We start from the raw sequence: 14482 nt of genomic DNA, 5'->3' as shown, positions 1-14482 counted from the left end.
GCAGCCATTAGTGTCTCGATGTCTGGCAACACAAGTGAGTAGCAAGATAACTGCCTTGCCTCCAGTCAGGCGCAATGGTGATAGAGTCACAGTCTGGGGCTGCATGAATGCTGTTGGTATTTGGGGAGCTACGGTTCATTGAGGGGGAATTCCTAACATGTACTGTGACATTTTGAAGCAGAACATAATGGAGACCTAACACACCTCTAAGATGACAAAGACGAGCTGCAGTTCATGGATTCACTTGTGTTGCCAGCTATTTAGATCTAAATAATGACTGTGTTGCAATATTTTCAGAGGACATTGGACATTGACGACCGTAAGACTATAACTTTTCAGCTGCTGAACTGCCAAACATAAAATGGTGGGCGGGACACAAGCGCTTTTTGTGTCAGCCTCGCCAGTTCCAGGTCCAAAACGGCTGTCAAAGTGTCCCAACTTGTCGGATTATATTCTCAGCCATCTATTTTTCAAGTGAGATGCATGATTTATGATCTACAATAAACTTACAGGGAGCAAGGAAGCGAGGCGGTAGCAGACCACACGATTATGTATACATAGGCACACAGGAAGTGATCACAGCGCCACTCTTAATAGTTTGTCTGTGTTAGCGCTTATAATAATAATATCACTTACACTTGGTTAATATTAAAGTCACAAAATGTCAATTGAATATTGTTGAGGCTTTTGCAATAGTTATCGGATTTTATGGGCGGAATAATGGGGTCCCATTGGCTCCACTGTAGGCAAACTTTTATTTACGTTTATTTAATATGTGGAATGCATTAAAAAAAAATCCATACGTTGTAATTTATTTCATAATGATAGGCAAAATAAATAAAAAAATGCAGTTCCCCTTTAAGGGAACTGACAAGCACACTGTAAAGTTGTGGTAAGACTAGGTAAAAACATCTTAGTAGTGGTACAGGTGGGACTGAGCAGCTATTTTTATAAGTCATTGACCATCTGTCGAATGATGACACAACTTTGACGTCATCTCTAGTAACCTCATCATCTTTGCACCATTTTTCCAGCGTTACCCAAGACTCCAGGCACCCCTGTGGTGACCGAGCGTACTGCCACTAGCATCACACTTACATGGGATTCCGGTAACCCCGAACCGGTGTCGTACTACATCATCCAACACAAGTCCAAGTACTCAGAGGACTCCTATAAAGAGATCGACGGGGTGGCGACCACCCGCTACAGCGTAGGCGGTCTAAGCCCCTACTCGGACTATGAGTTCCGCGTGGTGGCGGTTAACAACATCGGGAGAGGGCCGCCAAGTGAGGGCATTGAGGCTAAAACAGCCGAGCAGGCGCCCAGCACGGCCCCGCGGCGAGTCCGGGGGCAAATGCTGAGCGCCACAACGGCCGTCATCAACTGGGAGGAACCGGAAGAAGCCAACGGGCAGATTATGGGCTACAGGATCTACTACACTTTGGATTCCGCGCAGCACGTCAACCTCTGGGATAAACAGATTGTAAGAGGGGCTAACTTTGTCACAATTCAGGGCCTTATTCCAAATAAAACCTACTACATCAAGGTTTTAGCCTACACCTCAGTCGGAGACGGACCACTTTCCCCAGATCTTCAGATCATTGCAAAGACAGGAGGTGAGCCCGCTTTAATTACTCATATAGTCGCAGTGTCACAAACATTTTAGTCACAGTTGCAAACATCTCCAGGCTGTCAACAAAAGCTAATCTCCTGTCTACTTGTCTCCAAGAATAAGGAATGCTAATTGTCTTGTTTACTTGCAATAAGCGCACATCTTGTCATTTCGATTCCAGTTCCTGCCCAACCAACAGATTTCAAGGGTGAAGCTAAGTCAGAAACCAGTATTCTGCTTTCGTGGGTGGCACCGGTCCAAACGGGACAGGAGAACCAAATAACAGGATACGATCTTATGTACAAGAAGAGGGACGATAAAGATGAGGTAAAACTGTTTTAAATGTAGGTTTGGTGTGTGTCTTTGCTTCTTATTGTATTGGTGGATTATCAGTAACACCATCCTGGTCACACTGCTTACTGATGGCAACAAGGTTGTCTTGGCCAGTCTAGCATGCACAGCACACCCAAGCTGATCCCACAAATTAGTTTGACGTCAAAACTAAATTCTGTCCTTACCCAAATTGTGGCGGTAGTCTCTGATAAACAGTCATAACAGACTGATCACACAGTTGTGGTACAGAACACTTATACCTCTCCTGAAAGTCAAGGCTCCTTTCTATCTACTGCCAAATTCTGGCTGTAGTCTCTGATAATTAACAGATATGCCACCCTGATCACACAGTGCAGTCGGTTGGGAATTTGGTTGACTTGGCGACTCTACAATGAACAGCTGAGCCATTAATTCTATAATCACAAAGTTTGGAAGTAGTCTCTCATAAGTTTCAAACAGTCACAACAGCCTGGTCACACTGTTGTGGGATGGCAACAAGCAGTAGTTATGGCTGATCCCACAAGTGTCTCAAAGTTAAGTAGGGATCATGATTTAATTTTTTATTACAAACCAAATTCCATACATTGTCTCTAATGAACAGTCTAAGCTCGACACTCATTGTTGTGGAATTGAAATGTGATTGGATATAGTTTTGTCGCAGACTTTAGCGACACAGGATCAGCACCAGCAGCAGAATCTAATCTTAATACTGCTGCGCATTTCCCCAGTGATGGATATGCGGGTGATGGAAGTGCTGCCCCACAACATGGCCACATAAAAAAAAACGATAATCTACCAAAACTCACATTTTCCAGTTTCTTTGCACATTCGTAGACACAAACTGACAACTTTTTCTTTTTTCAGAAGCGCATCAGCTTTGAGCCGACATCCACATACCTCATGAAAGACTTGAAGCCATTTACGACTTACAGCTTCCGTCTGGCGGCACGTAGCAAACACGGTGTGGGCGCTTACACCAGTGAAATATCCGCGGAAACGCCACAAACACGTAGGTCCTCTTCCATATTATCCCATTTTTGGGAAATTTTCCGATGCACCACGAGAATCAAGACGCAATCAAGAGAGGATTCATTTGAAAACACAAACTGTCCACCGGTGCTGTCCAAACTTTCAAAGGACATGTCCTTGTCTCTTGACTTTGCATGTCTGACTGAGCTTTTTATGACGCCACAATAGCAAGACGGAAATTCACGTTAAAGTTGATGGGAACACTAGAATCACAGTAATACTGACAAAGACAGCCCGAGTACCAACCAAAGACCTTTATTGTATATGTATCAACATAATCTAAACCAGCCTGGACACACTGCTGTGGGATAGCAACTTAGTGGGCTTTAGCACCCCAGAATAAATAGCACGGACAAGCTAATCCCACAAGTGTTCGTAAATTGTTTGAGGTCTTGTTGAACCCCAAATTCTGAAGGTAGGCTCTGATTTAGGCATTACCGGATACGCTAAAAATGACATCAAAGAAAGCTCAGTTTATTTTGTATCACTCAAAGACCTCACATTTATGCAATAACCATTCAAAAAAATTCAAAAATAATTGGCTCGAAATTTCTTACATAAATGTGAAATCTCTGAAATACCAGGTAGTAAGGTAGGTACAGTTTACCAGACATTCTGCATGCTAATGTTTGATAATGAAAATCTACTAAAAATCAGTCATGTCTTCTTGTTGGGAAGTTCTCTCGTCGTACAATCAAAGGCTTTTACCACAAACCAACAGGCTTCGGAAAGGTTGGTGACAAATGCAATGTTGTTTTCCTCTTCTTTTTTTTTAACAAAACCATTTAACGCATCAACCTTTATGTTTTTGGATTGATGGTAACTGCTTGCCAAATTGACACTTTGAATATTTCGGCTTTTTCTACTTTCATCTTTCGGAAGGTAATTGAAGATAAAAAGTTTTAGACATTTGACGTACAGTATGTTTGTCGTGTTGTCGTATTTTGCAATGTAAGGCAAAGCCGTCCTCTTTCCAACCAACACTCCTACATCCATCATCACCATCGTGTCGGTCTTTTTGTGTTTTTATGATTTTGAACCACCTTTCATTTGTTCTCATTTTTTTTTGTTTCCTTTTTCTCCATTTCTACAATCATTATCAAAACTTTACAAAAAACAAAACTAAATGGCCTCACCAAACAACAACTGGTTCACAATTGGACAAACCAGAACCCTCCGGACCGCCAACAGATGTCAAGTGCTATAGCCCTACATCCACTAGTATCCTGGTAAGTTGGCAAGCGCCGACAATGGAATCGCAGAACGGCATCATCACTCGATACAGCATCCAGTACACAGCCAACGAAGGTGGAGAGGATAATGCCGGTGCCGGACGTGTCGCTGACAACATCCCGCCGGAAAGCACCCAGTACCTTTTGGAAAACCTGGAAAAATGGACAGAGTACCGTGTGACAGTTACTGCACATACTGACGCAGGAGCAGGACCGGGAAGTGTGCTGCAAGTCATCCGCACAGAGGAGGATGGTATGTGTCCACCACTCCCGTGCCCTTACCCCCAAAAAACTGACTAACTTCTATCCTTTGGCCTGCTTCTAACACACTTTGGACTCTTTTTACGACTTCTTCCACCCTTTTTTGCGCAACACATGGTATGGCCTCCAACTTCCAGTCCCATCTGTCATTTCGGTACTGGTAATGGCAATTACCAAATTACCAAATTTTTACAAATTTTTCCTGGACAGAGGGAATACCAACAAAAGGTGGAAGTTATTTTTCCCTAAAGGCCATTTTTTGCAACTGTGTGATGTGGTAAAATCATTTTTGTCATTTTTTTTGCTCGCTTCATAGCCAAAATTCTTGCAGTGCTTCAAGCTTTGCTCCACTTGAAGCCACTCTTTTTGGCTCCACTTTTTTCTTTTGTTTTTTCCACTCTCGTTTCCAGATTAGGTCACTTTGCCAGACCTATTTTTTACCCCCCTTTACATTGTTGAAATGTCGCTACATTTTTGTAGTTTTTTTGTTGTTGTTTTTTGGAGCTTTTTTGCGGCTTTGGACAAAACAAAACAAAAAGCTTTTGTCCTTTTGACATTTTGTCCCTTCTATCCCATGATGTCCCCCCTCCAGTTCCTAGCGGGCCACCTCGCAAAGTCGAGGTGGAAGCTGTCAACTCGTCGTCAATTAAAGTCATCTGGCGCTCGCCCATGCCCACCAAGCAGCACGGTCAGATCCGAGGGTACCAGGTGCACTATGTCAGGATGGTTAATGGCGAGCCCACAGGACAGCCCGTCATCAAGGACATTCTGATTGATGATGCCCAGGTACCCACACTCACCCATTCTTTATAAGATACTTTTCCATTCTGTCCAACAGTGATTAATATTTGTTATTGGCTATATTTGTTGTCTTTTTTTCCTATTCAGTGGGAATATGATGACACAACTGAACATGTAAGTAGTTTGACCAGATCTTGTGGCCCCTTGTCCCCCGTCACCTCCCACAGACCCTGTCGTTCTCTGCATGAGTGACATGTGACTTTTTGTACTCTCCAATTTCTATTAATGTCCCACCAAAGCATGCTCTCAGAGTTTTGTTATTTATTGCTATCATTTTCAAACTGCATTTGTATTAAGGTTCTTTTCATATCTTAACAGGAAATGGTCGTCTCAGAGCTGCAGGCCGAGACCACATATTCGGTGACTGTGGCGGCATACACAACAAAAGGCGATGGCGCACGCAGCAAGCCCAAACTGGTCACGACCACTGGTGCAGGTAACCTTAGCGCCCTCAAATCTTCAGAATGATGTAGATGAAAACATTGTATGGATGAAAGTAGAGTGGGAGTCCAATGGGAGAAGAACAGAGAGAAGATCATGATAAAGTTTAGTGCAGAAGTGTAAGTATGGTACCCAGGCGTCTCTCTCTCCCACCACCACTTACCGGGAGTCACAGTGACGTTCCTAAGCCATAGTCCGCTCCAGTGGGCCGTAAGTCTACCCTGGGTGGTGCTGGTAAATAAATGATAAAATGATAAATGGGTTGTACTTGTATAGCGCTTTTCTACCTTCAAGGTACTCAAAGCGCTTTGACACTACTTCCACATTTACCCATTCACACACACATTCACACACTGATGGAGGGAGCTGCCATGCAAGGCGCTAACCAGCACCCATCAGGAGCAAGGGTGAAGTGTCTTGCTCAGGACACAACGGACATGACGAGGTTGGTACTAGGTGGGGATTGAACCAGGGACCCTCGGGTCGCGCACGGCCATTCTTCCACTGCGCCACGCCGTCCCTGGTAGAATATGATATTCAGGCACTTGATGCAGGGAGCTGAGTTTACATCCTTTGATAAGAATACTGTACAACCAAACCCTCAAGCGTTCAGCTTTAGGATTTTAGCTAGACTTTTAGGGTCGTGCAGGGGAAAAATTCTATGTCAAGCAGTTACTCCAGAATTAGGCGTTTGTAACTAGACTCCATTTTTGCCTCATTTCAGTTTCACTAAATTAATAGGAGTGAACATCTCTACGTTAAATGGCGATCCGATATATAGCCATACATGGGTTAAGATACGATTCACTAACAATAGTTTTTAAAACATTACGATTCGATACGATTCGATGCAGATGGAAGCTCTGCATGGTGAAAATAAAATTAAATGTATCATGTCAGAACATCCCATCCATCCATTTTCTACCGCTTATTCCCTTCGGGGTGGCGGGGGGCCCTGGAGCCTATCTCAGCTACAATCGGGCGGAAGGCGGGGTGACACCCTGGTCATGTGTTTATTTTTAAATAGAGACATACAAAACAGGTGGTTACTGTATTCATTATTAGCAAATAGAACTATCAACTTCAAGGCATTGCAATCCATAAACTTAAAGAAAAGAAAAAATGTGTGAGTTAAAAAATGCAAATTATGATTAGAACTGTAAATCAATTTTCTTCTGTGGATGCTTCGTTTGGTTATATTTTTCTTTGTTTTACATCGCTAAATGTTAGAGTATCAAACTCGATCATAAGACCCATAAGGGTTGAGATATTCATAAACGAACCAAATCTATTGACTGGCTTATTGACATGAACGATTGGTTTATTTTCATTTGAAGCGTGACAGTGATGAAATATTACTTGAAATTTACATCTCAACCGCACACATAGTGCGTGTGTGTCTCCTCTCTGCTCTGACGAGAATGGAATGGACTTCATTCTCATAGCACTTAAAAGTACAACAAAATGTGTTTTCAGTACAAGCTGTCTAAAAGCAGATATTCAGTTGACAGGGGACCACCTGTGAGGAAAGGCTTTCAGCAGCACCGCCTGTACGTTGAGGACATAAGAGTGATACGCGCTTTCATGTCTCCAAACAGCCCAAAAATGTGCTAGATTTGTTACTAGTCGCTTTTGAGAAAGAATGTCACAAAGAGGAGCTGGAAAGATTCGAAATTTAGCGAGAAATTCGCTAAGTTGACAACACTGCGCCGAGGTGTGTGTGAAAAACAAAGAGCAAAGACCCGCCTTAGGTTGCTTCTGATTGGTTTACATTGTGTGGTGCCTTCCGTGGTTGGCTAGATTTAGGCACAACAATGTTTATGATGGTCTGTAAATGGTTCTTTCCTTAAGTCAATCAGAATTACTGTGCCATTTTGCTCTGTCTTTGTTAGTCGCAAAAGAGAACAATACTCTCGTATTACGTCATCTCCGAAGTCTTGCAGGATGACGGCGGCCATATTTTGTTAACAGATCTACAATCAACCGATTCATGACTTTCCAACCGGACATCCACCCATCCATATTACATATAGATCGGTCCAGAGGCTCGCCAAACTATGTATTCTTATATCTAAAGTTAAAAATCGGTTATCGGTTTGTACCGATTATTTTTTACATCCATATAAATTAAAAAAGTAAATTACATTTTTTAATGACTATTATAAAGAGGGACAGATTTCACCTTAGTTTATTAGTCTGGTTACTACCGTTCACGTCTGCACCCACTACCAAGTTTCAGTACACATCACAAATCTTGGGGTCCCGTTCCAGTTGAACTTTGCCTTGACTCACTACTCCTAGGACATGGGGACAAACCCAATGATCCCGTTGAATAGAGAACAAGACATCAGTGTAAGTAGGAATTAAACTTTACCAGACTGTTTCCTGTCTCAGACAGCCTCCTCTAAATTCACCAGGGGTTGGGACATTAGGTGTCCCAGGCCAGAGCCCCTCTAGTAAACTAGCAATGAATTTCTACCAAGAACGCATTCGAGAAGGATACCACTGTAACCTCAACTGAATTCATCAACCAAGGAGGCAAAACTAAGAGTTTGGTGTCATTTAAACTAGATGGCACGAATCCCAGATGAATCAGTCTTGCCAAATCTAGTTCTTGAAGCAAGATTTTGTCATATTTCTTTGCCCAAAACACAGTCTCGTCCAGGGTATCCGTTCATTCAAAGGATGTAAAGGTTTGTCCAGTGCGGTATAGTCTCTGTGGAAGTAAAGGGCAGGGTGCCAGGGTAACCAGTCTCCCCAAATCTAGGCCTTACTGCATTTTTTATAAAGAATTCCAATATTAACTGCTGTCTAGTTAAGGATTTCATGGATTTGAGAAAGTAAGGTTTTGAACCTAACCAAAGGATTGTCTCTCAGAATCAGAATCCATCCATCCATCCATTTTTTACCGCTTCCATTTATTGCAATTGTCAGTGAGGTGTTACAAACTAGGAATTGTTTTCAGTGCAATGGCACTGCATGAAACATAAGATAACCAAAATAAAAATAGAATTATCAATAAAAAAAGATGAAAAAGATAATACTTGTAATACTTTTGCCCATGACACCTCAAATAACAGTGTATTTGTTAATGTTGGTTCTCTGTTTACTACTCCTATTTTAGTTCCTGACAAACCTCGACTAATGGTCAGTACCACCAACATGGGCACGGCTCTCCTCCAGTGGCATCCTCCAGCAGTCACCCACGGACCCCTGCAAGGTTACCGCCTCCGTTTTGGGCGTAAAGATTTAGAACCCCTGACTGTCATCGAGTTCCCCGAGCGGGATAACCACTACACCACCAGAGAGATCCACAAGGGTGCCTCATACACTTTTCGGCTTTCTGCGCGCAACAAGGTGGGCTTTGGTGAAGAAACGGTAAAGGAGGTGACGACAAACGAGGATGTGCCGAGTGGTTACCCCCAATGGATCGCCGCGGACGGCGCCACCACTTCCACCATCCAGGTCAGCTGGCAACCTCTTCTCCTGGCGGAGCGCAATGGCCAGATAGTCAAGTACGCTCTGCAGTATAAAGACATCAACAGCCCACGAAGTCCCTCAGAACTCTTCATCACTGCTCCGGAATCAACTGTGGTCTTGGATGGCCTTAAGGCAGATACCACTTATGATATTAAAATGTGTGCCTTCACCAGCAAAGGTTCTGGTCCCTATAGCCCAAGTGTCCAAATTAGGACACAGCCTTTGGATCAAGGTATGACAAGTCCCCTCATCTTACTTAATATGTCCTCGATGCCGCTAAGAGCAGGTTTAAAGGGCAACTTTTAGTCTTTTTTTAACTTTACTCTAACTCACATGGAAAAAGTACACACTTTTGTTTTTGTCTTGAGTTAAAAGTCAGCCATTACATTTAAATGTGGGTGTTAAGGTAAGAGGACAAGTCTTAAAAGTCTGGTTTTGGAAGTGTTCTCACGTAAGTACTCGTATGGTTGTATAAAAGAGCATGTCTAAATCAACCACCACCCCTGTCTTTTAGCAGTGTTTGCAAAGAATTTCCATGTGAGAGCTGCCATGAAGACATCCGTGCTGTTGACATGGGAAATCCCGGACACCTACAACGCAGGTCAGCCATTCACGGTGAGTGCTAATTTTAGGCCATCTTTCATGCAAATATAACACAACCCCTACAGTTAAAGGCACTCCAGCTGGAGGTGCTGTAACTAAATGTATTCCATTCCAGGTTTTCAGTTTCTTTCAAAGGGACCGTTGGAATTTTTAGAGATTCCACTGTAGCAAAAACCACACAAAACAAGTAAATGATGCACTTTACTTCCCTGCAGATCCTGTACGATAACGGCCAAAGCGTGGAGGTAGACGGCAAGCTGGCACAGAAGCTAATCACAGGGCTACAACCGGAAACGCAGTACTCCTTTCTATTGACCAACCGCGGGAACAGCGCCGGTGGCCTGCAGCACCGTGTGTCCACCATGACAGCGCCGGACATCCTCCGCACTAAGCCCTACCTGATAGGCAAAACCAACATAGACGGCATGGTGACCGTGGAGTTGCCCTCTGTGCAGACGTCAGAGAAAGTGCGGTAAGTGGGAATTTTGATGACATTTCGATGCAGCATTGCTAACTGTTTTCACTTTATGAGGAAGCTAGATTTGAGAAAGCCCAGAAGTGAAGTGAATTATATTTATACAGCGCATTTCTCTAGTGACTCCAAGCGCTTTACATACACTAGTGAAACCTATTATCTAATTTACATTTAAACCAGTGTGGGTGTCACTGGGAGCAGGTGGGTAAAGTGTCTCGCCCAAGGACACAATGGCAGTGACTAGGATGGCGTAAGTGGGGATCGAACCTGGATCCCTCAAGTTGTTGGCACGGCCGCTCTACCAACCGAGCCACGGCGCCCCAAGTAGTGACTCTGGTTAGCACAGATGTCTCTGTGCCAACCAGAGTCACTACTTGGGTTATAATACAGGACGTTATATCCCAATATTTTACAAACTATTTCACCACCATACTAACAACATATTTTGTACAAACAAATTTGTTGAATAGTGGTAATATCAATATTAGATGAAGATTTATCATGACAAATAACAATACATCACAGTGAGTGTTTATATTTTGTCACTAACTACTAGATCATTTGCTATATTTTTTGTCAGGTATACGTAGTTTCATACATAAAAAAGCTGTCATACCTGTAGCAAAAAAAACTGCATTTATACCCCTATGCCTTTTACACAAACACTAACAAAACAAAATATTAGCAAAACCGTGGCCATATAAACGACTTTGCCTCAAGAATGTAAACATCCCAATTTCTCCAAAAGTAGAGCTTTTTCTCTGCAGGGATTCCACAAAATAGCCACAACAGTAGATCTGGTATCCACCTGGGCCATTTATACAAACTAACAAAGCAGTGTATTAGCAACACTGCGAATTATAAGACAGTTGTTAAATGTCACAATTGCTCATAAAGTATATGCAAGGGATCTGATACTACATTCAATGAAAACAAAAGCTGTGCCTTCTATGGAAACACTAACTGTTTAATCGCAACATTAGCCTTACACAGACTACATTCCCCCTCTGATACTACCTCTGATGGTAAAATGAAAATCCCAGGCTGACTATACCGTTTATGCAGAAAAACACCTCACAAACAAACCAGCTCTTACAGGCACTCAAAAACTGGCTTGTATCTCAATAATGTCATTTTCATCTGTTTTTGCAGAGTAGAATCTGTGTTTTCGCTACTTTTTTGACCGATTCGTCCTCTTTTGTGTATTTTCCCAGGGCATATTATATTGTGGTGGTGCCACTGAAAAAGCAGCAGCGAACTGGCAAGTTCTTCAAACCCTGGGACAATCCGGACGAGATGAATTTAGAAGAGGTATGAAACACACAGAGGGGTTCATGAGTGCAGTAGGCACCGCTGATCGACGCAAATGCGCGAAAGAAGTGTTCGTATGCAAATTAAGTAGCCGTTTGAGTGCGCCGGAAAGTCATAGCCGCCATCTCCCACCCCCTCCTCTTATTCTTCCTGTGGTGATTACCTGAAGAGTGTCCATCACTGTGTTCGTATCATGTAAGATTCTACACACAAAAAGATGAACATTGGTCAAAACATGCACCCATATTGTGTTGCATGTGCTTTTATTTTTCTAAATAGCACAGGACATGGTGGTGCTGTTAATGAACCCCAAAGTTTGACCCCAGTCGGATTGACTTGAAATTTTTCACACAGTGAAACAAAACACCCTCTGAATATTTTGCCAAATCCCCACAAAATTTGGTACACACGTTTAGGGGAATGGTGAGCACATTTCTGTCGAATCCGAGCAAGATTGGTGGAGAACATGGTTTGCATTAAGAAAAAACATTTGCAGGGCCATCTCCTGGGCTTAACAACTAATTGTCCGTAAGTCATTGACCATTTTTTTAATAATATTAAAACATTGATGATCTTTGTATTACAAGTATGCTAGCCTGTCTCCCAATGCATTTTGATCTACACCCAAATATAATTTACAATTACGCCCCATGGGTTACGTCATGGGTGTCAAACTCTAGCCCACCGTGCAATTTCACTTGGCCCGTGAGGTGATATCAAATTACCGGTAACACTAGAGCTGCCCCGCCGATTATATACAGCGGCGGTGCCGCGGTACACTGCTAATTCTCATATTTGCCAAACCTCCCGCGAGACTCCCAAATTTCAGTGCCCCTCCCGAGAATTGTAATGTCCCCTTTTCGTCCAGTCCAACGAGTGCTGGCTCAGTTACATAATATGTGCGGCTTTGGCACGCACACAGAAGTGAATGCAACGCATACTTGATCTTCAGCGATACAGGTTACACTGAGGGTGCCAGTATAAAAACCTTTAACATTGTTAGAAATATACGCCACACTGTGAATCCACACCAAACAAGAATGACAAACACATTTCCGGAGAACATCCGCACAGTAACACAACATAAACACAACAGAACAAATACCCAGAACCCTTTGAAGCACTAACTCTTCCGGGACGCTACAAGGTGTGTGTATGTGTGTGTGTGTGTGTGGGGGGGGGGTGGGGGGGTTTGGAGGTAGCGGGGTGTTTATTGTAGCGTCTCGGAAGAGTTAGTGCTGCAAAGGGTTCTGGATATTTGTTCTGTTGTGTTACTGTGCGGATGTTCTCCCAAAATGTGTTTGTCATTCTTGTTTGGTGTGGATTCACAGTGTGGCGTATATTTGTAACAGTGTTAAAGTTGCTTATACGGCCACTCTCAGTGTAAACTGTATCGCTGTTGATGAAGTATACATTGCATTTACCTGTGTGTGCGTACAGGAGCCGCTCATATCTTGTGACTGGGCGGGCACGTTGTTAGAAGGGATGAAAAGCGGACGTGACGTCAGCTCGTAGAGGACGTTAAAAGCAGTGCCTGCAAGGCACACCCCCAAGACTGTGGAATACGAGATATAATGACTGATGAACACCTTCGTTCGATAATGAGGGATGCCTCAGCTCAAAGCCTGAGCCCCGACATTAATGAACTAGCATCCAAGAAAAGATGGCAGGTATCTGGCTTGGGCACATCAGATTAGATCAGTGTGTTGCAAACCGAGCAGTTTAAAGTCCTGAATGGTTGGTTTATTCATTATTTTATTTTCAAATTTATTAGCCTGTGGAAAAAGTTAATGTTGATATTTACCTCAGAAGGCTGCAAATAGAAAAGAGGCATTCAATTTGTATTTAAATTGTATTTGATATGCCATTGATATTTTTTAATTATTATTATTATTATTTGAAGCTCGATTTTGCATGTCACTATAAAGTTATATAAGCCTTGCTTGTTCAATATCTAATGCAAAACTTGTTCGGGGTCCCTATCAAAAAGGTTAATTTGTTCAACATTGGGCCGCGGCTTTGTTCAGTTTTAAATTTTGGCCCACTCTGTATTTGAGTTTGACACCCCTGGGTTATGTGTTTCTAACTCTACCATTGCACACAAAGGGGTTAAAAGTTGTCAAAATCAGTACCTCGACTATGTTGTTTGTGATATTTTATTTCTAACAAATGACTTGATGGTGCTCTTATAATTACTTGGAATTTTTCACTCAGCAATCAATAACTTTAGAACTTTTGTAGATTGTCTACCAAATGTAGTAAACACCTTGAAATAACTAATGAGCACATGTCTGTAAAATCTGAGCAAGATTGGTTACCATCAATTTTTATTTGTATTTTCAGGGCCCACATTTTAGAATTTAGTTTTTACACTGTAGGAATATATCATCAGCCCAAGAAGGCCGCTTCCTCCATCTGGCATTGGCTTTTACAGCTTGTGCCTTCAGGCCTTTCCCGGCCCGTGTCAGGAGCCTTGACCGATCTCACACACAAACCCCCCACGCCCGAAAAAAAAAAGTTGTGGCGCTGTCAGAATTTATTTGTTTGTCAATACTGGCACTCACCTTTTCACAACTTTTCCCAAGGGCAACTAGATTTGGCCCTGTTTGACAGCGGGGATGATTGAAGACATTATCGGGCAGCACCAACAGCCCTGCAGCCAAAACAGAGCACACACACACACACAGACACAGGCGTGTGCGGGCCGATGTGAGTGACGGGGCGAAGCATTGTGCACACACGCATGCATGATGGCGTGCACATGAGAGCGCAGATGCGAAGTCAGATGCTCAACAGCTAGACGGGCATGATTTGCATAATGATGATCCGCAACGCCGCGGACTTTATAGAAAACAGAGAGTGATGCATTGTTGTACTATTATGTTACATGTTAGTATTATTATT

General features: G+C 42.8%; 1 protein-coding gene across 46 annotated transcripts in view; it reads left to right on the top strand.

Annotated features, from left to right (window-relative positions):
• LOC133606391 (receptor-type tyrosine-protein phosphatase delta-like) overlaps positions 1–14482 on the top strand; it is a 589160-nt gene that overhangs the window by 531071 nt on the left and 43607 nt on the right. For 14 of the 46 annotated variants that reach the window (XM_061960314.2, XM_061960281.2, XM_061960278.2 and 11 more), the window contains 11 exons: positions 1035–1616; positions 1794–1939; positions 2810–2954; positions 4145–4459; positions 5060–5253; positions 5356–5382; positions 5587–5704; positions 8834–9421; positions 9704–9804; positions 10008–10264; positions 11482–11578. In XM_061960314.2, coding sequence (XP_061816298.1) covers positions 1035–1616; positions 1794–1939; positions 2810–2954; positions 4145–4459; positions 5060–5253; positions 5356–5382; positions 5587–5704; positions 8834–9421; positions 9704–9804; positions 10008–10264; positions 11482–11578 — 2570 coding nt within the window. The remainder of the gene's footprint in view (positions 1–1034; positions 1617–1793; positions 1940–2809; positions 2955–4144; positions 4460–5059; positions 5254–5355; positions 5383–5586; positions 5705–8833; positions 9422–9703; positions 9805–10007; positions 10265–11481; positions 11579–14482) is intronic. The other 32 variants (XM_061960279.2, XM_061960273.2, XM_061960271.2 and 29 more) reach the window with 4 other exon arrangements.

This window comes from Nerophis lumbriciformis, linkage group LG05 (genome assembly GCF_033978685.3).
Source record: "Nerophis lumbriciformis linkage group LG05, RoL_Nlum_v2.1, whole genome shotgun sequence".
Lineage (NCBI taxonomy): Eukaryota > Metazoa > Chordata > Actinopteri > Syngnathiformes > Syngnathidae > Nerophis > Nerophis lumbriciformis.
This window is presented reverse-complemented; position numbering and strand designations above follow the sequence as displayed.